The 25,085-nt window shown below is 44.8% G+C and overlaps 1 protein-coding gene across 6 annotated transcripts in view; it reads left to right on the top strand.

Moving 5' to 3' along the window:
- TCF4 (transcription factor 4) overlaps positions 1–25,085 on the top strand; it is a 170,158-nt gene that overhangs the window by 40,032 nt on the left and 105,041 nt on the right. For all 6 annotated transcript variants that reach the window (XM_037373674.1, XM_037373681.1, XM_037373684.1 and 3 more), the window contains exon 3: positions 1,452–1,516. In XM_037373674.1, coding sequence (XP_037229571.1) covers positions 1,452–1,516 — 65 coding nt within the window. The remainder of the gene's footprint in view (positions 1–1,451; positions 1,517–25,085) is intronic.

The following is a 25,085-nucleotide window of genomic DNA, read 5'->3' as shown; positions in this document are numbered from 1 at the left end:
ACGATTAACATGACCTCTGTCATCCTTTGTCTAAAAAATTGCCGTGCCATGGGCTCTTTAGGAAATTCGGATCGCGTTGGGGAAAAACTGAGCGCAGTAGAGCTCCGCGTCCGTCGGGCAGCAGCGGTGCCAGCTAGGGACCCCTCGCTTGGACCCCTGAAACTGCTCAGGGTGCTGGCTATGGTCATCATTATCATCTGGCATTTCCAAATGCAGTTCAAGCTTGTTTTTTAATGGCATTGGTAGATGTACTGGTGCGGCAGCTCTATCTTGGCAGCGCAGGGTTTGGTGTGAGGCTGGCACCCCATCTCCTGTACGTGGGGCTACGCAGCCACATGAAGCTGCCTCCTAGGTGCAGAGGGGTCCTCGGCGCGATGCACACAGAGATAAACCGAGCATCTGGTCCCTAGTAACTGGTACTGTGTGTTGTGGGTTTTATGCCCCAGCCTATAATAAAAACTTTAATTTTATGAGGGATTTTTACTGTGTTCTTGGATGTTTTGTTAGATAATACCACCACCCCCCCCACCCCACCCCCCCCACCCCCCGTGATTATCCTCACCATAAGGGTGGTCTTTTAGTGTCAATATGTTTTGTATCAGCCCTCTTGACTACTCTTTGTCTCCGGAGCACGTGGTGCGGTGCTGCTCAGCCATGACTTAATGCTTTGCAGAAACCACCTCTTCCCTTCTTGATTTCGCTCAAGTCTGGCCATTCAAACCTGAAAGAACCTTTATTTTTCTTTGTAAATATGGCATAACCGTAACCGGTACTGCAAGTAAGGCTGTTGGAGCCGAGTGTTAAAGGCTTCCTGGGGAAAAAAAAAGGAAAGAAAAAAAAAAAAGGTACTTAGGGCTGGCAGAGAGCCTCAGCAGTCGTTGGGCCCCTGTTTGAGTCCCAGCACCACTGGGGCAGCCCCAGCATTGGTAGCAAATGGCGAATACCCAATCAGTGTCTTTCTCCCAGGTGAAAATTCCATCATTGCCTTGATCATGGGGGAATTTGCTCCTGGGAAAGAGTGGGGAACCGCATCCGCAGCAGATCTGGGGCAAAGCTGGCTGGCTGGAGAGCCGGTGAGGGACTGGCCGTGTCCCCAGCGTAGCGGAGGGACAGGTTGGGTGCCTGGGTGCTCGGCCCCCGAGCCAGAGGGCAGGCATGGAGGGTGTCGCCCACATCTTCAGCCAGTGCAAGCCTGGTAAATCCCAGTTCCAGAAAGTGTGCAGAGCAGCACAGCCAAGATTAGGAAGTTTATTTCATATCCTCATCCTCAGCATGAAAAAGTGTTAATCCCTTTCTATTGCCTACATGCATTACACAGGCAGCACTGCCTATTTTACATATGTAAACAGCATTAGGAAAATGTGGTGAACATCATGTAAAACGCTTGGAGAAGCTATGTATGTCTGTTTATATCTGTTACACTTTTTTTTTTCTTTTTTTTTTTTTAACAGGTAAAACAGAAAGGGGTTCATACTCATCATATGGAAGAGATTCGAATTTACAGGGTTGCCACCAGGTAAGTGAAAGTCTGCTCAGCAGAGGGGTTGCGATAAATACTCTGATAAATGAGGTTTGCTTCTTAAAGTTGTACTTCTTAGGAATATGTTCCATCATAAACAGCGATGCCTGCAGATGTGCATTTCTCAGAAACGGGCTTTATTTGCAAGTGCAGGTTTTCAAGCTGCTGCCTGAGCTTTTCTAGCCAGATACAGTTATTGGAGACTATGGGTACTTGGGTTGACCTAATACTGCCTAGTCAGAGCTGCTGCGAACTATTGATTATTGTCCCTCGCAACAATGCCGCACTGTTAAGCATGGCAGGTCCTTCCCAACAGCACAACTTCAGAAATAACAGAAGTGGAAACACACCGCAGAGCCTGTGTCAGCCCCTAGCTTTGGATGGCTACTGCAATAAATTATAGTTTTCATAGAATCTGTATGATGTTGTGTGAAAACAAGGTTGTATTGAGGGATAAAAATGTCTGTGAAAATATGATTTGTTGTCCCTTTTTGTTTCTGAATTGTTTTTGGCTGGAAGTCAAGGCCAGCAGGCTAACAGCAAAGCCGTCTCAAGGGAAGCATGCGTGAGCTAGAAAAATAAGAGTAGTTTAATTAAATAATAAAATGCCAGTGTAATACAAAGGTATAGCATGTGTGTGTGTGTGTGTGTGTGCCTCTCTGCACTTTGCATTTGCATACTTTTAAGTCTCCAGAGAAAGTCTGAGTCTAAAAATACTATCAATAGCCAAAAGTCTGTGCTTTGTTTCAAGACAATTGATTTTTTTAAAAGACACTTTCTTTTTAATTTCAGTAGCAATAGTAATCATGTGTTTAAATTCATTTTGTTCTTGAAGAGTGCTAGGCTTCCTTCCCTTTTTCTAAGTGCAGTAGCTTCACACTTCGGAAAACTATTGAAAGAATTTAATAGCCTTCTTAATATTCAAAGCTTTATACTGTTCAAATCTGCCAGGGGAAAAAAAAAACCAAACCCAAAAAACAGCCAAAATGCATATTATTTCCCTATAGGAAAGGGAAGTACTTGATCCCTTCTTTCCTTTCGTATGTCCATGTTCTTTAATAACGCAGGGAAGCAGTCTTCTTATGTTGTTGGTTTAGGGTGTTTTTTTTAACATTTAGCATAGAAAAATGAAACCATTTGAGCAATTAAACAGAAATTTCTGTTGGCAGTGCAACCGTGTTTGCCATCGCTAGTGCCCGGAGGCCGGGGCTATGCTCTCGACCGTCCCTCTGCAGCCCTGCGTGTGCCAGGGACATCCCGGCAGGGCCTAGGCAGGCTCCAGTGGCCGGCTGGCTCCGGGGATAGCATCCTGGGAAGGCGAGCGGTGGCAGGGAGCTGGGCCACGAGCCCCCCGACCCTGCTGCAAGGCTGCGGGGTGCTGCCGGTGGGTCTGCTGGCGGAGGCAGGGTGGGCAGCCCCGGGGAGCCCTGGTGGCAGCATCCCTGTGCAGGTGGCCATGCCTCTTCCACTGGCTGGTGCGGACCTGCTCTGCTTTGCCTCCTCTGCTAACCTGGCTAACTGGAGGGAGGTGAGGCTATCTCAGCCGCCAGGGAGGCCCCGGCGCTTGCCACTCCTCGCGTGTGATGTTTGAGTTTTGGGGACGTTTCCCATGTGACGTTTCACACACAGAGCCTGGGCTGGGAGAGGTGACGAGGAAAGGCTGCTTTGCCTTGCTTAAAGCACTGTTTACATGTTTAGTTCTATGTGGAACAAACTGGATACAGAGCTGCTTGCTGGGGGAGGTTTACAGGCCAAGCCGTGAAAGGGAACTTAGTGATGCACTGAGCCTTCACATCCAAAACTCTTTAGTGAGCCGGTAAGTGACTTACTGATTTCACTTGCAATAACCAGCACGGATAAGGGAAGAAGATTTTATGTGCAACCCTACCCTCACCTGCTCCAAAAAACTGCAGTAGCTTTTAATTAATTTTAGGGGTTGTTTCTAGCTAGTCCTCTTTGCCTTAAAATCCTTGTATACTTTTGCTTTCTGTTGTTAGGAGGCATCAGGATGTGTCCCTGTCCCCAGTGCTCACACAGCCTTGGGGAGGGCATGTTGTTCCCAGGGTGAAGCAGCACCCATCCAAGGGTGAGACCCATCACCTCTGTGGCTCCAGCCTCCTGGAGACCCTGCTGTGCTGCTTTCTTGGGTCTGCTGCCGTTTCACATTTCATCTGAAAACACACCTTTTCTCTGCTGCATTTTGCTTTTAGTTTTTCTGCCAGTCTTCCTGCGTTTGAATGATCTCATTCTGATACTGCAAGTAAGTTAGAAATTGTTCCTGAGATCAAAATGGCATTGCACCTAAAGAAGTTACATGGTCTATGTGTGCCTTATGCGTGGACTCTTAATGCAACTCACGCTGTGGCCTCTTTGTGCGCACCCGTATCTGTGAATGTCTGCTGGGTACGGGTGTGCATTTTCTTTAATTTGCGAGTAAAAAGTTAATCCTAGAAACTTAAGGGCAGAGGTGCAGCTGTAGGCTTGAGAAGACAGTTTGTCATGAAGAGGTAATTTTTTCTTAGGCATCCTCAGCTTTGTGTCCCAGTCAAAGTGAGGCAGCACTTTGCATAGGCTCCCAGGGGGAGTGGGGAGCAACCTGGTTCCAGATACCCCCAGCATCAAGTGATACGGAAATTACTCAGTGTGACATTATGTGGCATCACTGGGTGCTGGGAGCGTGGAGGGGTTGGGGCAGCTCAGACCAGTCCCGGGGGGATGGCTGGTGGGAGCTGGGGGCACCCACCCAGCCCTTCTTGCACCATGCCACCGCCTGGCTTGGCCTCTCTCGGCCGAGTGACAGATCAGCAACCAGCTGAAACCCCTTGTGGGGAACCGCCGGGTAATTGCCATAACAAGGACGGTTGCCTGCAGAAACAGGCAGCACAGTTTCTGCCTCCTCTTTTCATGCAGCACCAGCCACCTGCAGGAGAAGCCCAGACGCCGCTCCTGCTCGCCAGACTTTCTGGGCCAGAACGCAGGAGAGGACGAACCTGGAAGTGCCGGCGAGCTCCTTCATATCGCCCGAAAAAGAGGATGAGCCCTGACGGGCGGTGCAGAGCGGGGTGATGCTGAGCACCGCTGCCTGTCCTCTGCGCTGGGAAAATAGTGTCTGTCAAGAAACTGGAAAAAAACATGTATCCGTAAGGAAGCTGGTGGCTATGGTTGTAATATGAGAGTTAATCCCCCCTGAATGATAGCACTGAACAATTAGTTCTTACACTTTGGTGGACCGGTTCAGGAGTTGCCTCAGAACTCAGTGGGTGCGGATGTGGTCAGCTTTCTGGATGTATCCTTGATGGTATCGACGTGGCAGTGCCCCGTGATTGTGTAGGGTCAGTGGAGAGCTGATGGAGAAACCCCTGCTTACCTGCCCTCCTTTTCCGTGGTCCCATCAATGACAAACTGAGGAATATTAGGAAGATATTACAATGCAAGTGCTAATAATAAAAATTCCAATCCATGGAACAGGGTCATTCTTTCTACCATATGCATCCACTTCCTTGAAGTATAATGGAAAAGTGGATGAGGCAGATGACCAGTGCCCAGACAGGAAGGAGAAAAATTATTTCTAAAATAAGAATCTTTCAAATTCCTGAAAGGTACAGAAGGAATAATGCTTAATGCCGAGGCTGGACCATCTGTTGTCTGTTCTCCAGGCTGCAGAACTATCAGGATCCACCAAATTATTAACAAGTATGAACCTTCAGGCTTAAAAGAAAATTAAAAGCTACAAGCCTCTTGCAAGATTTCTAGGGTGTACTTTCAAATGTATTGAGAAAGATTAGCTTATCTAGACAGAAGATACTGAAGAAAACTTGGTGAATTCCAAAGGAAATATTGGTGGCAATATTGTGTCCCCTGAAGCCTTGAGTTACCGGAGGGACTGGAGTAGCGGCTGTAGCTGTGTGAGCTCCTTTTTCCTAAACCCAGGAGGTGTGTGCAGATTTTGTTGATTTCTGAAAGGTAAATTGCTACCTCCAGATGTGATGCATTGCTCTCTGTAGATGAGTTCCTGGAACAATTAAGGAAAACTAAATACCTAACGATATTGAACTTGCTACCTATTAATCTTCTGGTAGGAAAAAACCCCAACAACCTCTCTTCACACAAATAGCAGCAATGATCTGAGGTTTCATCCCTGCGCTGTGTTCACACCAATGAGAGAAGAGGTCAGATACACAGCAACCCATTTACTTCAAGATGATTTTTATTTCTGAGCCTAGGGTCCATTTGGGCTCTCACTGAAAACCATAGCAAATGCAACACTGATTACAGTGGGAATGGAGGAAAGCTTATCTTGGGAACTATTTAATTCCATTAGAGAGAAGTCATCTAAGAAACATGTACCGAAGTTGTTGTCAAGACACTTTTGAAACACTGGCTTCATTGAAGTTAATGACAAAAATCTCATTTCATTCAGTGAAGTCAGGATTTTGCATGTTGTCTTAGTTCTGTACTTCTTACCGTTTCCCCAAAGATCAATTTTTTTTTGTATTGTGCTGGTTTGGGGGGGATTAGCAAGGCAGTAGATTTTAGAAAAAAAGCATACCTACTTGATTTCTCTAACTTTATTCTGGTTTCTTGTATTAGTCTGTTATTGTTGGTTGGGTGCTCGGGTTGTAAGTAAGGGTCTGCACATGGTAATGAAGAGCAATGCATCTGCTGCTCTATTCAAAGAGCCTCATGTAAATCAGCACTGTAAAGAGGTGAAGGCAGAAAGAGCTAGAAGGAATGCTTTGGTAGATAGAACTGAGCATCAGCCACTCGGCTGCAGAGCAGGGGCTGGTGCAAGGGTCTGCCGGAGCACGGCAGTAGGGAGGAGGGAAATGCTCCGGAGGAAACGGCAACACCTTGCTCTGGCTGGGGGATCAGCTCGTAAATCCCGGTCCTTCGGTTTCCCAACAGCAGCTGAAGGTGAGGGGCTCCTTAGTTGGACAGTGTTTACAAAACACTGATACTCCTTAGTGCAAGAGCATCTGGGTACAGAAAATACTATTATTAGACTAACGGTGACTTGTGCTGCCTACAGTCGTGTAGCTCCACTAATTGGTTAATAGTCGACGAGGCCGACTTTGAGTAATCCAGAGCTATTGCGCTTTCTGAGCAATAGTTAATTCAAAAAAACAATGAATAAAGAGAACTGTAAAATGAGCTTGATGGCCAGAAAACATACACCATAGATTTCCAAGGCAACGCACAAGATTGTATGTGGGAATAAATTAGACAGTCCTTTGAAAATTTGGATTATGCCTTTTTGGCAAATGCATAGTAACAGATACTTAGCTTTTAAGGTGTTTTAACTTAAAGCAAAATCCTCAGATCTTAAAATGACTTGTTTTTACTACTAAGTCTTTTAGCAAGTGAGTCTAAATGTTGGTTTTGGATGTACTGATTTACTTGATGTTCAAGAAGTACTCTCAGAGGCCAGTTGGAACCATCTGACTGTTAAAAGCTGCCTCTGGAATGAAGTGTTAAGGTAAAAGCTAGTGGAGTTGCATGAGCTCTGCCAGGGTTTTTTTTGCCTTTTATATATTTTTTTTAAATAAAACACAACTGCTACCAAAATACAATAAACTTTATCCAGATTGAAATCATGTCTGCTAGCATTCAGCTTGTTGCAAGATGCCATGGTAAAGAGAAAGGCCAGCCACCGGAATGACATTGGCACGATGTTTAACTTTGTTTTCATTGCAGCATCAGTTCAAACAAGCAGCATTAGAGGCTGCAGCAAAATGGCTTCATCGTGCATTTACAATGCTGTAGGCATCCGAGGGCAGTCCGCCCAAACCTGCAGCAGCTCTGTGGCTTTCCAGGATTTCCTCAGGGACCATATCGGTAGCAATTTGTTCAAGGAATCCAGATCAGGAAGAGATCCTGAGAAGTCCAAGGGATGCAACTGGCAGGACGGTGTTTCTGCAGAGAGCATCTCTGCACTGTAGCACAATGTATGTCATCTTTAGCTTGCCTTTTCTCTGTCTGCCTTTCAGTACTCTTTCTTTGACTCTTCTTTTCCTCCTTGCTTTCCTGTGCAGCCTTCCCTCTGGAAGCAGTGGCGTGGGTTTCCAAGAGGCTTGTGATCAAGGGCACCAGCAGGCTGCCACAGCAAGTGAATATGCCCGTTATGGCTGAGGTTTCTAGGAACTCGTTTAAAAGTTCACGCAGACCCAACTGGGGTTCATCCTTCTTGTAGCTGCTAGTGTTTTCCTGTATTCTCTCCCATTGAATCTGATTCCAACTATTTGTTGGACATTGCAGTCTGTTTATGGACGCAACACGATCTTTCCTGACGTCCCTCCACCTGCGTGGTCGTGGATCCTCTCTCCATTACCTCCCATCTTCTCTTATGCTCCTGATAGGTGAGAGGCACCTTTGGCACACGATGGGGCCTGTGGCCCCCTCTCCGTTCAGCTTCTCTTCACTGTTCCAATGTGCTTTCTCAGAAGGTTTTCATATTAGATGCATGGGGCGGGGGGGAGTGGTATTCTCTCTGTGTCATAGCTTGCTCTGAGGGGAGAAGTCGTTGGCTCTTTCTCCTTGAGCGGTGGCCACATAGCCGACACGCTTCCCGCTTCCCTCCTGTCCCATCCCTTTCTGTCTCCTGCCTACAATAGCAGCCTGAACCTTTCCCATGGAGGAAGGCAGGGAAGGCCTTGGATTTTATTTTCTGAGTGTTTGTGGCTCAGTGAGCGTGGCGGAGGGAGGATACAGCATACCTTTGACAGAGATTTTGTACAGAAGGAACAGAAGTATTGCTGGAAAACTTTAAAACCAGTGTAATGGAAACGAAAGACACCATCAGCTTCTGCAGCAAGTGCGTGTGGATTAGCTCAGCCCAGCTGCCTGTGCCCGCCTGCCTGGGAGCCCAGTAGGGCTGTAAATCCTTGCAGAATGCTGTTGTTCTCATGCTGAGAAAGGAATGGACAGAAATAGCTATTGCCCATTTTCTTTTTCCTCCCAAGAAGTGCTGGGACTTCCTTTTTCTGCTGTGAATTACTGAATTGTTGCAACATCTCTAATTAAATAAAGAGGAATCCAGCAAAGACAGAAGGGGGGGAAACCAAAGCAGGATGGATTATCTTTTTATCTGATACATACTTTTAAATGTACATCCTTCTTCAGTGCTTGATTCAGCATGAGATTGAGACTAATGCACATTCTGAAATCAGGCTTCTGATTTAAGCTGCTAATATTACAAAAATAACTGGTAACATTGCAGAAGGGCTTCCCGCATCTCAGGGACCTCACCCATGAACGCACGAGTGCTTCCCCGTGCATTTAAATGCTCTTGAATTCTATCGACAACAGGTTCTTGACTGTCTTGTAGACCACTTTGGGGGTTTGCTTTCTTTTTTCCTTTTTTATGGCCTGCCCACCTTTTCATAGTAAACAATAAAAAAGACGGTATTGTGACTGCGAGCAGGGAAGGTGCAAACTGAGGTGGTGTGTGTGTGCCTGTGCACGGAGCTGCTGCGCTCTGAGCTGCTTCTAATTTGTACTTTGTTCATGAACGTCAGGGCAAAGAATCTTTCCATTTTATTGGTATTGTATACAATAAGTTATTAAATTTCATCTCTGTAATACACCTGCAGTAAAATAACAAAACATTACTGCACTTAAGGAACATGTGTGTGTGTTGCAATGTTCCACCCCTCCCTTCCAAACAGCTGCTTACGGATTTCAAGATCCATTGTATATATTCCCTAGAGCCCACCTCTAATAATCGAGACACATCTGCCATTGCAGTGTTATAGGCATATGTAGTTTTATTGAAAACTATACCTGTATATAAAAAAATTAAATAACTCCTACCTCAATTAAATTGGCAAGCTACCTTTTCTGAAGATCATATTACAGACCTCTGGAGACACAGCGAGTTCATTTTATTCTTCTCTTACAAATTACTTAGTATTTTTTTGCTTAGTCAAATAACTAGGTTTCCTCACATTTTGATGGCAAGATTCCTTTACCTATAATAATTTCTCCTCCGTTCTCCCTCTCCATAAAAAACACACAAAAGCTGTACTAAAGTGATAAAAGATACCTAACCTACCAAGGAATTTAGGTTCCTACAAAGTCTGTTGCTTATCCATTTTTTGCAATTAGATGTGCGGTGTCAGTGCCCTTAACAAAAGCTCCAGTGTTTTGTTTATTTGCTTTTAAGTATTTGAACACTGACTACCTGACTGGGCAGTATGTACTTACTGGCCACAGCTGTGTGGGGATGTGAGGTGCTCTGTAGAAAACATGGAACAAAATAGAATTATGCTGTATTGCAGCTTTTGGCTAAAGTAGATGCAAAGAGAAAGAGCTCCTTGCCCTTGGATCCAAAATCCCTCCTGGGTGGTGACAGCTGTACTAACCTCTTTGTAGGTGTACCCTTGCCTGTGGGGTCAGGAGATGGAATAGGCAAACTCTGAATCTGGCTTTCTCTGACTTTGTCAGTGCACGTTCCTGCCCCAGGGACAAACAATCAATGTGACTGGATAAAATTCTGGCTGCCATGAGGTTGGTGGCAGAAGTCCCATTGAGTTCAGTGGGGCTGGGAAGCAAAATATCGCCCCGTAACTTCTGTGGTCATTTGCAGTTGGTGAAGATTCACCTCTGTTGCTGTTTCTGCTTGAGCATCTTGCTTTGGGAGGGGAAATCATTGCTGCTGCTCCAGAAATTAGTTGTAGCGCCCATAAACTATCCTCCTGTGATCGTGGGCACATTGTGGACTAATGTTTTTGATGTTACAGCACTAAAATAATGACATAAGAGATAAAATTTCCATGTTAATCAAATGTATTAAAGGAACAGACTTAAGTTCAGATGTCTGAATGGCTCATTTAGCGGAATTCCTCATGCATCCAGAAAGACACGGTTTCATTGTCCATATCATAATTGAAGAAATGCTAAAACCCAACACTGCAATTTAGTGGTAAAAGGAGTGCTTTTCTCTTAGCCCTTTGGATCAAATGTTAAGCTTAGGGCTACTTTGTTGGAAGTGAGCATTCCAAGGGCACCTTTCTGGAGCTTATAACCTGGCAACAGAATAACACTGCGATTTGTAATGTGCAATAATAGGTTTATGTTGTGGTTGAGTGCTAATAGGAGCTTGGTTTGCCTTCGCAGTTGCTGCACTCTGACTTTCTCTGATGTCGTGAATGTGATAAAAAGGGGAATGATGCTTGCCTGCTTGTACCGTGGCAGGCTGTGGGCTCACTATGTGCACGTGACTAGTTCAGGTCTGGTCAGTTTTTGGTGGAAGACCTCCAGCAAAAAGGCAGACTGTGCTTTTACTAATTTTGGCAAATTTGGGGGACTCAGAATTGACTATTGAGTGCTACAGCATAGAAGGGTGATAGCTGGGGATGCTGTCCTTGGCATATAAGGTATGGTTTGGCAGGTTTTGCTAATAAAAATGCATAAACCCTAAAAAGCAAAAAATTGATCCAGCGGAATAATAGCTGCAACCATTTTTGTTGCATACTTGGTGCAAAGAGTGGCGTTTATCAACCATTCATTGCTTTCTCCAAAAATGAGTCTCCTAGATAGCTATGTGTCCACATCTTGGTGGTGAACTACTTTTTCCTTTCCCTGGCTCCATTAATAAGCCATGTTCTTTCTGGATCACCCATGTAATGAGCCTTCTAGGCCCATTAGATAATCCAGCTCAGCTTAGCTGCAAGGTAGTGACAGTTTAAGCAAGTTCAGAAGACGAAAGATCACTTTTTGGACTACCAGGAATTCTTATCAGTGTGATGATTGTGAGGATGAGGCTATAGTCTCACTAAAGACGCTATAGCTTTAGAGCTTTACTCTCAGAGTTGGTGAGGTGGGCAGCTTCGGAGATCACTTCACCCACCCCACCCCCCCCGCTCCAGCAGGAGCAGCTAAAACAGGCTGCCCAGGACCACGTCCTGGTGGGGTTTGAGTAGCTCCAAGGGTGGAGACTCTACAACCTCTTTTGGGCAACCTCTTCCAGTGTTTGACCATCCTCACAGTAATGAAGTGTTTTCTTGTGTGTTTAAGTGGGATTTCCATATTCCAGGCTATGCTGGTTGCCTCTGTTAGCAAGTGGTTTGGGTCACTGACTTCCAGAGGGTCCAGTAAGCCTCCAGCTTTCATTGGCAATTCTGTGCAAACACGGAGGGAGAAGGAGAAGCTTATGTGCATGCCGTGTGTATGCAAACGTACGCATCGTGTTTAGATATTACAAAGGATTGTGATAGAGACAAGACAGTGCTAAGAAATGGATTTGGGGGGGAAGCTTCAGCAGGCTGGTATTGACCTAATTTCTGACACCTCCCCAACAAAGCAGTCGTGTCTTGTAGGAGCAGTTGCCTTCTGTTCCCCTCCCACCGTTTCAGCGGTGGAGTTACCCTTTCACAGGAGTAACTTCTGCCTTCCATAGCTTCTTGCCAGTTGCAACTCCAGTCCAACACACCTGGCTGGTGTGTTGCTATCGGTGGTGGGCATGCTGCTTTGTCTCTGAATGGAGCTTGTCTCAGTCCTGCCCAGTCTGTGACTGGGGTCTCAGCATCGCTTGGTGCACACAGAAATAAAGAGGTTATTTTAAATACTTTTTTCTTCAGGTGACCATCATGTTTCTGAACGCGATGGTTGCCCACAGTTGCCACAAACCCACGTGGCTGCTTTTGAAGCATTTGCTGTACGCTGTCGCATTGCTCATTTCCAACAGACCATTTCCAATAGCCTTTTTACTGCCCAGAAGTTACTCCGTTCTCCCACCACCCCCTTCTGACATGTGGTTACCTGCTGCTTTGCAGGGGAATGAATAGCATCTTTAATCACACTTAATTACCATGTGACTGCAGACAGGAACTTCACATACAGAATAGCTCAAGATGGAGAAGCGGGATCCTTTACAAACACAGATAGATACAGAACACTAATTATTGAAATAATCACTATTTTCAAAACACACGCTGCACATAAAATTTAGTCAGGATCTATACTTTCCAAGATAGCTGTTAATTCATTTCTACAAGTCATAAAATTGCTTTTGTTTTGCAAACTTGCAACTATCTCTTGCAGTATTTCTAGTTGCAGTTTAAACAATCTGTAAGTTGTCCAGATCGGGGTTGCAAAATCTAGTCCATCTCTTTTTTCACACTTTGCACGGGCTTATAATTATATTTCAGGTCATTCAAATACAGAAATAAATAGTTCAATGCATGGATACACTGAGAAATCAGTGTTTTAACAAACAAGTGCCGTGCTTTTAAACAGAAGTTCGTTCTTGCTGCATTGCCTGTGGAGTTTCTTTCCCTGTTTTACTGCATACTCTCTGGGAAGGTCTAGATAAACACAAGCCCATGGTCTGTACATTTTTAAGAGCTTTCCTATTCCAGTAAACTCTGATTTTCACAGAAAGCTCTTAACTTCCTTCTTCTTAATAGCTAGAGAAAGAAAGAAGTGTCTTTACATCCCACTTGGAAGACTGGGCTTGAGTGTGGCAGGGTTGCTGCCTCAGTGCCTGGTGCCAGCCTCCGCCGTTGGTCCAGCCTGGCATCAGCACTGACCTTAGCGGTATTTTTGCTTTGGAAGAAGGTGCTCTAGCCGTGCTACTATTGTTGTGTGATTTATTCCTTTGCTTCTTGGCTTAAAAAAAGGAGCAGTTACTTTTGACAAGTAGAGATTTCAGGGGATGTGTGAGGATATGAACCCTACCAGCTATTTACGTTTGGAGTAATTAAAAACAATGACTAAGTTCTGCTATCAGCCTGCCTAAAAAAAGAAAAACCCCTGGCACCTCAAACAGAAAAGCAACATCAAATAGCTGTAGAGTTGTCATGGGCCATTCCCTATTTCTTCTGTAATCCTTTGTCTTCGCCCATCTGAGGATGCTTTTCCAGCTTGTTTTAGTTCAGTGTTAGAATACTTTGGTAGGGCAGGAAAGCGCCGTGTGTACCCGGTGCCTCAGGATTTGGGTCCCTCGGGGCCACCTGCATTGTGTATGGCCCTGAAGTGCCTTCCCAGTTACCCGAAGGGCCCCCCAAGCGTGGCATAGCTGCTCCTGGAGGCAGGGGGCAGGACAGAGCCTGGGGGGTCTGGGCTGGAGGTGGCTGGTAGTGCCCAGCAGCTCTGGCTGGGGTGATGTGGGCACGCGCCATGGCTCCCCTGTGGTGAGTGACTGCTGGAGCTGGGTTAGCTGAATCATCCCCCTGCAATCCTCCGCTCGGGAGCAGAAACCCACGTTTGCAGTGCGGCAGGGCCCAAGTTAAGACTCCACATCTGTAGACTGGGGGCCATCGACCAATGACCGAGCAATGCTGTGCGGTGGGTCTTTCTCGCTTCCCCTTTCCTGGTTGGCTTGATTGTCATTGTTCCCCTTTCACAGCTTTTTTCCCTGTAACCAACTGGTGTTTTGCTGCAGGCTGTGGCTGGTGTTGCCATTGTTCTGGTTAGAGGGTGAGGGCTCTGTGTTGGGGGCTGGATGTGGCCCTCGCAGGTGGAGGGGCAGGGTCTGAGCCCTTTCATGCCTGCCCCTCAAGCCTGTATTTCATTTGGCTGCAGCCTGGGCTTCCCCCGTGCAGCCATCCTGCTCCATCTTGTGTTCTCAGCCTTATTGAGCTTGGGAGCAGCATTTTTAAAGCACTTCCCCACACACACACACCCTTCCTCTGGCTTTGAAAAGTGCCGAACACATTGTTGGTGCTTAACAAATAATAAATAATAATAACACAGGAGCAAGGTATTTCTTTATGCCTTTGCAGCAGATGAGGTGAATGTCTGCCAGGCATTCAAGTCTTGCTGCAGTATGTTTAGCAACAATGGAGAAGTTAATATTTTTATTTTGTTTGGAAGTTAATGACAGAATATAGCCATCTGTCTGTGTGTTTATAGGTCTGTCTTTTTTTTTTTTTTTTTAACTATTTTCTTCCTTTGGAAGTGGATCCTGGTTGACTGTCAGGAAAAAACATTTTTTCTTAAATACTAAAGATACAGGCTATACTACAGCTAGAATTATGGATATTTCCCACATCCTTGTCTTTCAAAAGTGTCTGGGGAAAAATGCTTATAAATCCTAATAAAAACCAACTGTATCACTGAAATACAACTCACTTGGGTATTTCTCTGTCTCTCTTTTTTACATACACTGTAATATACAGTGTTACCTTTACATTGCGTAACAAGGTGCTGTGACAAATCTGATTTTTGGAGAGTTATTTTTATTAGTTTATGTAATGCAAAAAATGGCAATTAACTGCCCAGCATACTGTAGCCATCTACAGAGAAAATCAGCAAGAATCTGCCCGTTGTTTTATGGCACCTTTACTGTCACGTCTTCCCCTGCTATGGGAGGAGTGATGGGCTGCTGCAGCTTGCCGACACAGCCTTTCATCTGTCTCTTGCCAACCAGAAGATACAAAATAGGTTGTTTCCACAGTTCAAAAATCCTGCTTGCCTTTCTGGTCCTGGAAAAGAAAATGTTAAGAATCTCAGACGAAGGTTTTGTAAGGTCATCTTGCATCATCAAGAAGAGTAGCTCATGCCTTACCCTCTGCCTATGTCTTGTTGGAGACAGAGCTCCTCTGCCTTTTTCTAATGCCCGTGCAGTGACTGTCATCCAAAACACTACTCAGGAGTTGCATCCTGGTTCACTGCTCCCCTTTTTTTAAGTCTTGAGCATGGAAGGATGACAATTTTCCATGAATCCTTACTATTTTCTTTTTAATATGTATTTCTAGTTTAAATCAATCATTTTTAGAAGTTTTATTCCACGATGACCAGGCTTGGACAGGCTGTGTGAAATGATTGATTCCTAGCTCAGCTTTGGAAGACCTGTGAGAAGCTACATTTGCAGTTAGTGCAAGTCACCACTCTGCTCTTCTGGCAGCATCAGCAGAGTTCTGTCGCAGCTGTATCCTTCTTCATCCCCAGGCAGGAGATACTGGAGTCACATTGGGAATTTCTACTGCTTGTCATATTTTATGGGCACATGGCACATCCTCATATCGTAACGAGAGATCTGATGTGATCACACACGTGTAGAACAGCACAGAGAGTTTTGGAATTGCAAATGTATAATCGGAAGATCCCTTTGGCTGTGTACTTTTAAGTAGCCCAGCAAGGATGAATAAGGCTTCTTCCTCATGTACTCTTGCTGCTGTGGCTGGGTAGGAGAACAGTGATGCTGTGCCAGTATCATTTAGTTTTCCAGTTACTAGAATCTTCTTCTGAAGTTACCTGATTTTACAAATTTTGCTGTGTAACTTTTGTCTCTTTTTTTTTTTCCGCTTCATTTCTTTATTGATGCAAGAGTTGCTGCACCTATTTCCGTGGGATGTTAAATCAAATCCAGAACAAAGCAGTACCTCTGAAACTTTGCTGTCCTCTGTGCTTCTGTTCAGTGGCATTTCTTTGCTGTAGAGTAATCCAGCATGGTGGCTTTGATTTTTTTTTTTTTATTAATTATTTATTTCAGATAAATTAATTACAAATTTTATGACAACTCTCATCCCTGGCATTGGTCTGCAGTGGTGGTACCAGCCCTGTGGAGCAGAGCTGCAGACTAGCTCTTTTCTGCATCTTTGTGACTATGTAAGCGTTGCTGTATCTTGTATTAGTGCCACAAGTGCAAGGCACTATGTAAAGGAGAAGAGAAGACGCAGGGGGAAAGCATGTCCCTGTGCAGTCCCATACTGGCTTATTTAACTCAGCACCAACCCGCACGAGCACTTGCTTTGACACGCTGGCTCGTGCGGCTGTATCACAGAGCCGGAGCAACACTTCTCTCTGCAGCGTAGGCAAGGTAAAATGTTGCTGCCTGGTAGTATAGATCCTCCTCCCCTCTGCCGTGCACAAAGGAGGGAGGAAAATCTGCTCTATTTTGTGTAATAGAGACGATGTGAACTGATGAAAATTGTACTGTAAGGGTGAAGTGTTGCTGTCTGTATTTCTTCATAGAATCATTTTGGTTGGAAAAGATCTTTCAGATCACCAAGTGCAGCCACTAACCCACCACTGCCAAGCCCACCACTAACCCATGGTCCCGAGCACCACATCTACATGTCTTTTAAATCCCCCCAGGGCTGGTGACTCCAACATCCCCCTGGGCAGCCTGTGCCAGGCCTTGGCCACCCTTTCCGTGACAGGATTTTTCCTAACACCCAAAATAGACCTCCCCTGGCACAACTGGGAGCCATTTCCTCTGGTCCTGTTCCTCGTTACTTTGGAGAATATCGTTACTGTATTTACAGTGCATCTACCTGTAGTAAGAAATCCCAGGTGAGCGCAGGAAAGTGCTGCGTTAATCCAGGGTGTGCAGGCACGGGCAGACATTGGAAGGGCACTGCCTACTAAGGAGACAATCCCAAAGAAAGGGACAGACCAGGAATGTGAAGGTGTTGAGCACAGGCAATGCCTGGTGCAGGTTACAGGGCCTCGGGGGCCCTCCCTGCCACGGTGGCCAGCTCCCGGCACACGCCGCAGCAACATGGATGTGACCGGGGTGTTTTGTGTTTTGTTTTTTCCTCAAATCCCTGCAGTCTTCATTTTCACTTGAAAGCGCTGGTTTTCCCTCCGCAGTGCTGACCTAGCTGGGAGGCAGTTTGCGGGCTGGGGTGGCACGCTGTGCTCTGCCTCACTGAAATACCAGCTTGTTATATTTTGACCTGTGTCAGCACAAAAAGGTGCTTTTTTTTGCCCTTCCAGTTTCTCATAGCAGCTGAATTTGCCAATTCTGTTCTTGTTGTAGGGTGACTAATTTTTTGTCTTGTCTTAAGCGCAAGGTGACCTAAACTTGCAGACTTTCCTTGAAACAAATATGCCTTTGCACTTTATTGAGCCTCAGCTATATGCTGTGTTAGCATATAGCAGTTTCCCGTGTACTTTAGCTGTGTGGGAAAAGATTGCGAGTAGCAGAGGGAAATTTAAAATAGAGGAAAAAAGAAAGTTCCTATTTTAAATACCACGAGTGTCACTAGTTGGTTTAAGGCGTATTTACATAACATGGTTCTGTAAAAAATAAATGTGACTTTATAACACTGAAAACATAAGGGTCCTGTAACATGAAACACGTTTTTGATACTCAAACTGCTTGTGTATATAATTAATAGCCCTTTCCCAAGAAGTGATGGCAACGTACACCAGTGCCGTATCTTTACATCATGTGTAGCTAACCGTTCACTGAGGTCCCGTGAAGCTCGTGGCTGATCTTCTGGAAAGAACCTGAGTTTTTCAGTTGTTGCCTGATTCGAGTGGGAATACACCCATCCTTTCTCCAGCTGGGGAGGGCTCTTCCCTGCCACGGGGAGTCGGGAGGGCTGTGGACGGTGGGTCGGGGCTGGGCACCTGCTGGGGCTTTGCCAGGTTGCAGCACACTGCTGCCTTGGGCGCCCAAGCGTGATTTATTTCCAGTTCATGTGTACCGTTAGCTTCGAGTCACACTTATTCCCTCAGCTTCCTTTGCAACGAGTGACTGAGGTTTCACTTCTCTATTCCTTACCCCGGAACGGCGCATGCTCTTTTGCCTAGATGTGTGAGCTTTAACTAATTAATCACAGAATTGGAGAGTGGTTTGGGTTGGAACGGACCAATTAAGCATCCTTTCCAAACCTGTGTGGCGCAGTTCCAAGCCAGCCGTCAGCCTTGTATGATGCTAGATCATCTGAGGACGTGCAAATGGCTTTTACACTGAGAATAATTTATTTTTTTTCCCTGCAAAATCTTGCTTCACCATCAAAAAGGGGGAGGCCATTGTTTATCTTTCAGGCTGATGAATAGTAAGAAGCTTAAAAAAACATCCTCTGAGGCACCTAAAGCATTTTGCATGGGTTTTGTTATTCTTTTGGACAGGAAGTTTCTTTGGTCTCTTGGATGTTTTTATGGTAACTTTTCTTTGGTTAAAAATATTACTAACAAAACTTCAGAGAAGTGCTGTTTCCCATGCATTTGAACTTCTGTAAGCCTTTCCTGTGTTCTCATATTCAAAGGGAAAACAATAATTATATCATTAAAAACGGGAATTCAGCCACCAAACACCTTTTTAAGACTGAGATATGTCAGGTAATTTTACCCTGTCTGAGACAACTTGAGCCAGGATTTTTGTTGTAAGCTGTTTGTAGTCAAACGCTTACACAGGGAAGAGTGATGAAATCGACTTCTTAGGTTAACGGGTCTTTTTTTAGGCTTTGTCATAATTTGCCAGAGAGGAACATTTTAAAGCAAGTAGTGGTAGGACATCCTTACTGAATCATATTGAAGTGCTTACTTGAACTGAAGAAAAGCAGAGCTTAACGAAGCAGTTCTTGCCAGCAAGTCTTCAGTATTTTTCTCAGGGAATAACAGTGCAAAAATGTCATTCTCTGCACAACATTCATTTTGACATGTCTTCAATCCTCACTGCCTCCTGTCCATCTCCCCCTCCATAAGTGACCACAATGCTGGTACCTACCAGATGGTATAGGATTGGAGATGTTGGAAAAAGTGGGCACTTCGAGATGTTCTAAACTTCAGTGTTGCATGGAAATACAGGTATCTGTGTACTGGGAGGAAAAACAAGGGCACCAGGACATGTTTCATAACGTAGTGAGCAGTTCCTATGTATATATACACATACATGTATGTACTGGGTTTATCTGATTATTATTCAACCCTATGTAAGTTTTGACAGTGTCCTTTTTTTACCGTACATGAATCTTCTGCTGTTGTACACTTTTTCATACCTGAAGCAGCTTACCATGTGTGTTCAGCTTGGATTTTTGAGTGGAATAGATACAGAGGGATTTTTTGATAAATGTGGAAGATGCTGTAGACGAGCCGAGCTCTGACAATGTGGCAAGCCTCTTTTCCCGCAGCACTGTAAAAATACTGCAGACAATGCTTCACTATATTCAGCCATCCCCGAAAATCCAGCTGCTGTCTGTGGGCCAAATTCTTTCCTCATTAACACCCAGGAGGCCCCTGGTGACTTCAGGGGGTTTATCCTGGGCTAAACTGAGGGCTGTTTAATTCCAGACCAAATCTTCTCTCCTGTAAAATGTCTCTACTGATTGTGCCTCAGATAACGTTCCCGCTAAGCCGTACTGGCTCCGTGGTTTTGTACAAACGGAGTAACTGCGGTTGCTCTAAGCTCGCTTCGTTTTCTTGATTGCAAAGAGTTTTAAACATTATCGCATGGTACGATGGTATGCAAAGGCATGTGAGCACTGTCAAGGGCCAAGGCACTGGATTTTCCCTGCGCTTGCCTGCAGGCAGACCATCCTGGGGTGAGCTTCCCAGCACCAGGCTCTTGCACAGCACCCTGGATTTGGCCTCCCCGGCTCCTTTCTGGCAAAGCGCTGTTACAGAGCGGGGGGCCCAGAGCAATCACAGGTTATTTCCTCAGGCAGAGCGGGGCTGTAGGTGCTCTAGTCGGTGTTTAATCCAGCCGGGGCCCGGGGCTGTGCTGGGAGCAGGTTGCAGCGGCTGGAGCAGCCCCAGCGCAGGGATAATCCTCGCTGGGAGCCACGCGGAGCGGCTCCAGCCGCTGCAAGCACCAGAGTGGGTACCGCATTGCGCCTCGGCTGTCTGCAACATCAGGATGTTGCAAAAACGACTAAAACCCCAACCTAACTCTTTTTATGGGCACACTTAGCAGCACGGGAGAACTTCCTAGCCGTAACATGCTGAGTTTTGACCCAAGTGCCTTTCATTGCTCGGTCTCATCTCGCCCAGCCACCTTCAGCAAACACCAGCCCTTCTGGGCAGTAAGAAACCCAGCAGCTTTGTTAGTTTTTTATGGGTTTTTCGAGGCCCTTTGAGGGTGAACACGATGGCACATTCCCCATCCCACCCCCCTTCCCCAGCCACCACCAAGACTGTCCCATTTTAGTGCTTCTTACTCACTGGGACATATTTATATGAGTATTACCTGTATTTAAGCATGTGTTTTTAAACACTGTAATCATCTGGCTAAATTTCAGCGGGTAAGTGAAAACTATATTCTGAAAGATTAATAATAAAGCAGAGAGAATGTCCTTATCGCTGCCTCCGAGCGAGCACAAAGGAGCCGGTTGGTGCTTTGCTGGGGAGGAGGTGGCAGCAGTGCTGGGCTGGCCCAGCGGGTGGGTTATGGGACACCCCGTATCCTCTGTGTGTGTGTGTATGCATCCCTACGTATACGCTACACATCAAATATAAGCATATAGAATGCCATGTTTCACTGATCCTTGCAGCACTAGGATTTTTTCCATGTGAACTGTAGTGAAAGAGGTTATTTCCAGCTCCAAGGATTCAAGCATAAACTGTACCGCAGAAAACCATAAATTGAGCAAATGCTGTATTTTTGCAAAACTCCTTAGTGGAGGAGAAAGTCCCTTCTTCCCTGTGAAATTTTTCTGCCTTTTACTTGTTCAGTTGGGGTACATTTTATCCATTTTTCTCCTGTACTATAGGGAATGAAATATTTTCATATACTAAATCTTTAGAAAAACAGCAAAGACTGTGCAGTTGATGGTGAGATCGTTCACTGTAAATGTGAAAGATGGGGATCGTTAATGCAAACAAGTAACTAACCTTTAGTGATAATCAAGCAGCAGTATAATAATCTGAGTCATCATGCCTAATGGTGAATGAAGGGATGGGAAGAAGCAAGCAAACGCGACAAGTAAACGCGGGAAAAATTAGGTAAGAAGTTACAAATTATTTTCTCCTGCATACCAGAAATAGGTGACGAGAACAAGCACAGGAACAAACAAAATCCTCCCTGGCCAGAGGGGGTTGAACCTCAGCCACGTTTAAGAGCGCATGCCCACGAAACGGTGCCGAAACCAGAAAACAAACTTCAAAAATTGCTGTTGTTTTGCTGATATTACAGTCGGTGCTCAAAAAGCACAACTGGGAAAAATGACTCCAGAAAGGTATAAACTTAAAGAGCAATTTTAAATTATGCAGACGAAGAGCTAGTGAAAAAAATAATAAAAACCCCAACCTAGAGAACTAATACTGATGACATTAATGCACAAGGGTTGGTTGAACATGAAAAATTATTTGATAATACCTGCAAGCATTTTTTAATGGAAAAGGTCAAAGTCAAAAGAAAACTGCTGAACACTGTGCACAGCTATCTGAAGGTGTTGCCCTACAAGGCAGAAGAAATGAAACAAAAAGGTTATTTGCTACCAGATAGAGAAAATAAAATAAACATATTAAAATTTCTCTCACTTCATACATAGGAGTGTTCTTGAAAAAAAAAATCTCTGTGAAAAATTAAATCTCTGTGAGAGAAGATCCTTTGTTCTCTAAAAGTCAAAATTTTTCTGCAAATACTTTTAAGAATTATGAGTGGTTGAGTAAAAAAGGAAAACAGTACCTTAGCTTGAAAACACACTCTGAAACCCAGGGAAATTGTTTCTCTGTGTTTGCCATCAATGGGTTGCAATTTACACTTGGCATTAGAGAGAAATACTGGACGTAAATGACACAGAAGATTTTACAGAGAGCTGCCAAATTTCTAAAAGCCAAAGAAGGGAGTATTTGTAGGAATTGGACAGATTATGAACAGATGCCCTGATAGTCACATGATAAGTCGAAATTTAGTTTCATAATTTGATTAAAAACAGAGGATTGAAATCACAGAAGGAAATAACAAAGAAATGATTCAGATGTGTATGCGGCATGACTTAGTTAACTTAAGTGAAAATTCATAAACTGAGGATAGATCATGTAAGAGCAGCTGAAATCTGGATGATGAGATATAATCCTGTATCCTGTGATTTTACTCAAGGAGAGGAAAACAGGACAGTTGCAGTTAAGATATTTGTTGGGTTTATTCTGTGGGGTTTTGTTGTGGTTTTTTTTTTTTTTTTTAACTCTGAACAAAATTACCTCCTATTCATCTGTTTCCGCATAAATTAGATGTGATTTCAACAAATTCAGGTTGCTTTGTTTGCAAATTTGCAAGGGAATAGATGTCGGAAAGTCAAACAGAGATGGGTTTTGAGGGATAGGAGAAGAGCACGTATTTGACAGGAGGATGAGGAGGATGTCAGGCACTACCAAGCATGGGCAAGCCTAACGCTTTATGTCCAGCATTGCAAATCACTGCGTTGGGTGCACGCACAGCACGCGGGAAGTTTGTAGTGATGAGGAAGGTCACAGTACACTTTCCTTTCTGCTCTTTTTCGGGGAAAACCCCATGGAATTGGACAGAAGGCACCTGATGGGTGGTAGCCCAGCAGAGCAGGTGCTGTGGGGCTGAGTGCACATGCGGGCGCTGAGTGGTGGCCGGGGGCCCCCTGGACCACTGCTTCCCTGACCTCCTTGCCCAGCCCACGGAGACGTCAGTGCCAGAGCAGAGGGAACAATGCAGAGAAGCGTGCTCACAGGGAGAGCCAGAGAGGCCTAAATACGAGCAATGCAAGCAAACAAGCTTTGATCTTTAAAAGTGTAAAGAATTTTAATTTAAGAAACAGAGCAATATTGTGAAAAATAGCAGGACTCTGGTTTTTCTAGATAAAAGTGCCTGTATTCTCGTTGTACACGTGAATTGGTACTGTGAAAAGGACTTGTTTTTAAAATTATAACTTTTGGGCAAGCTGAAGTCACGTAAGAAATGTAAACGTGGCCGTGTTCCCAGTGGCTCCCAGGTCTACCCCGGAGCATGTGGAGGCAGGACCAGGCTGGCCGGGAGCTTCACTGGCTGGAGGGTGAGCACTGAGGGTGCGATGCTGCCCAGCTGGCTACACCCGCAGACGCTGGGAATGGTGAGGGTCTCAGCCTTCATCCATGCTCCTCATCCTCTCTCCCACTGAGGGGGAGAAGCCTCAGTGTTGTGGCAGGTGGGAGAAAGCTGGAGGACTCAGGGATGCGGCAGCATGCAATGCGGCGGTTTGCCTCCAATCCTGCCCGTGCAATGCTTCTCCGAGGCTTTCAGCGAGGGGAACATATGTCCCGCTGTCGCCATACATCACGCAGGTTGGGAGCAGCGCGCAGGGCTGCAGCTGGGCGTGCAGCAACGCTCCAATATGAGCGCGACCCACAAATGGCTGGCAATCGTTCAGAAAAGGAGTTTAATCTGTTTTCATCTAAGCCCATTTTTCACTTGCCTGCAACATCCCTGTGATGATATGTTTGATACTGGATTGCAGCATAACATTAAGATGTCAAAAAAAGAAAAGAAAAAATCCAGGTCGTCAGGAAAAAATAAAAATAAAAAAACGCCATTTCTGAGGTATTTTTCCCTGATCAGTGATTTCAGAGCCTTTCGGATTACCGGCTTCAAGGCCATTTTCCTTTAATCTGAATTAACATTCTATTAGTAAAATGCAGCACTCTGTCATACTCTAATCTCACCTGTTTCTGTAACAAAGGAAAAACAAAATAGCTTTATGTAAATTTATTCCCTATCTATTGGGTCTGAAACAAATATTTAAGTGAAATTCAAGTGATTTTCATTTGGAAAGGAAAATTTCAGGTCTGCAATAGGAACAACATTTGTTTTTTTCCGGGGGGGGGTAATATCATATCCATATGGATATTACTTTGTCATAGTATGTGTGTATTTTCTCCCTAACCAGCTTTAATTCTTTGTCTAGTTATTCAGATTTTGGAGACAGGATTCACTAGTCGGTGACTTGTTTTACAAATTGCTAGAAAGAAGACAGGAATTGTGTGTAAACGATGAGAAAGCAAAACATGGCAATGATGACAAATACAGCTGCGTGGCTCAATGGGAAAAATGGATTTTCTATGTTGCTTTTTTTTTTTTTTGTCCCCCCTTCTGTGATGGTTTTTAGCTCCTAACTCTTAACATTCAACTGGCAAATTCGATATATTACTAGCTGGTTTATTACTGAAACACCTAACTACAAACTGCATGGTGTCTGGGGAGTACAGTAGATGCTATAATGCCAGAATACGCATTCTATATAGGATTTATAGAGATGAGCTCAAAGATCTGCAACATCTTGCATGGTGCCTGCTGTCTTGCTCGCACCCAAAGCCAGCCCACTGCCCGCCGACAGCGTGGACACCCCTTAAACCTCCAGCTAAAGGCTGGAGAGGAGTTTGATAAATGTCACACTTGGCTTTTAAGCTCATCGTTTCTTACTGGTAAATATTAACTTGGATGCCTAATAATTCATCGCGTTTCTAAGATCCAATTTGGAGCAAAGGCGAGCTCCGAAGGCTGTGTAATCGATGGTATTGTGGTTTGTAAACGTTTTATCTCTCTCTTTGTTGCAGGCCATAGCATTGTGACATGTAGGATGAACAGTAATAAATGCCTATTGTCCTTTTACAAGCATCTCAAAATAAGTACTATATTTTTTTATCCTTAGTTTTCCTCCGTAGTGCTCGGTGAGGCCCCTGCAAGCAGAACCCACCTCTTTTTACTTGTTAAGACTGTCTCTGTCCCATGGCAGCAAGGAGGGAGCTTTTCTCTGGGTTGGGTTATTTGTTGTGAGTTGGTGGTGGGGTTTTTTTTTTCCTTTAAGAGAGCAAAGAACTGAGTCTGTGACAGTTGCAGTGAACATTTGTTAAGATGTGTTTTTTCTTAAAAAAAATGAATCTTTGTGGTCAAGAAAGCTGTTTATGACCTAGCACGGCTTCCCAGGGCAACAAGGCTGTGGGATGG

The sequence above is a fragment of the Falco rusticolus genome, chromosome Z, assembly GCF_015220075.1.
Source record: "Falco rusticolus isolate bFalRus1 chromosome Z, bFalRus1.pri, whole genome shotgun sequence".
In the NCBI taxonomy this organism is placed as follows: Eukaryota; Metazoa; Chordata; class Aves; order Falconiformes; family Falconidae; genus Falco; species Falco rusticolus.
Note: the sequence above shows the minus strand (reverse complement) of the source record. Positions and strands in the feature narration are given on the sequence as shown.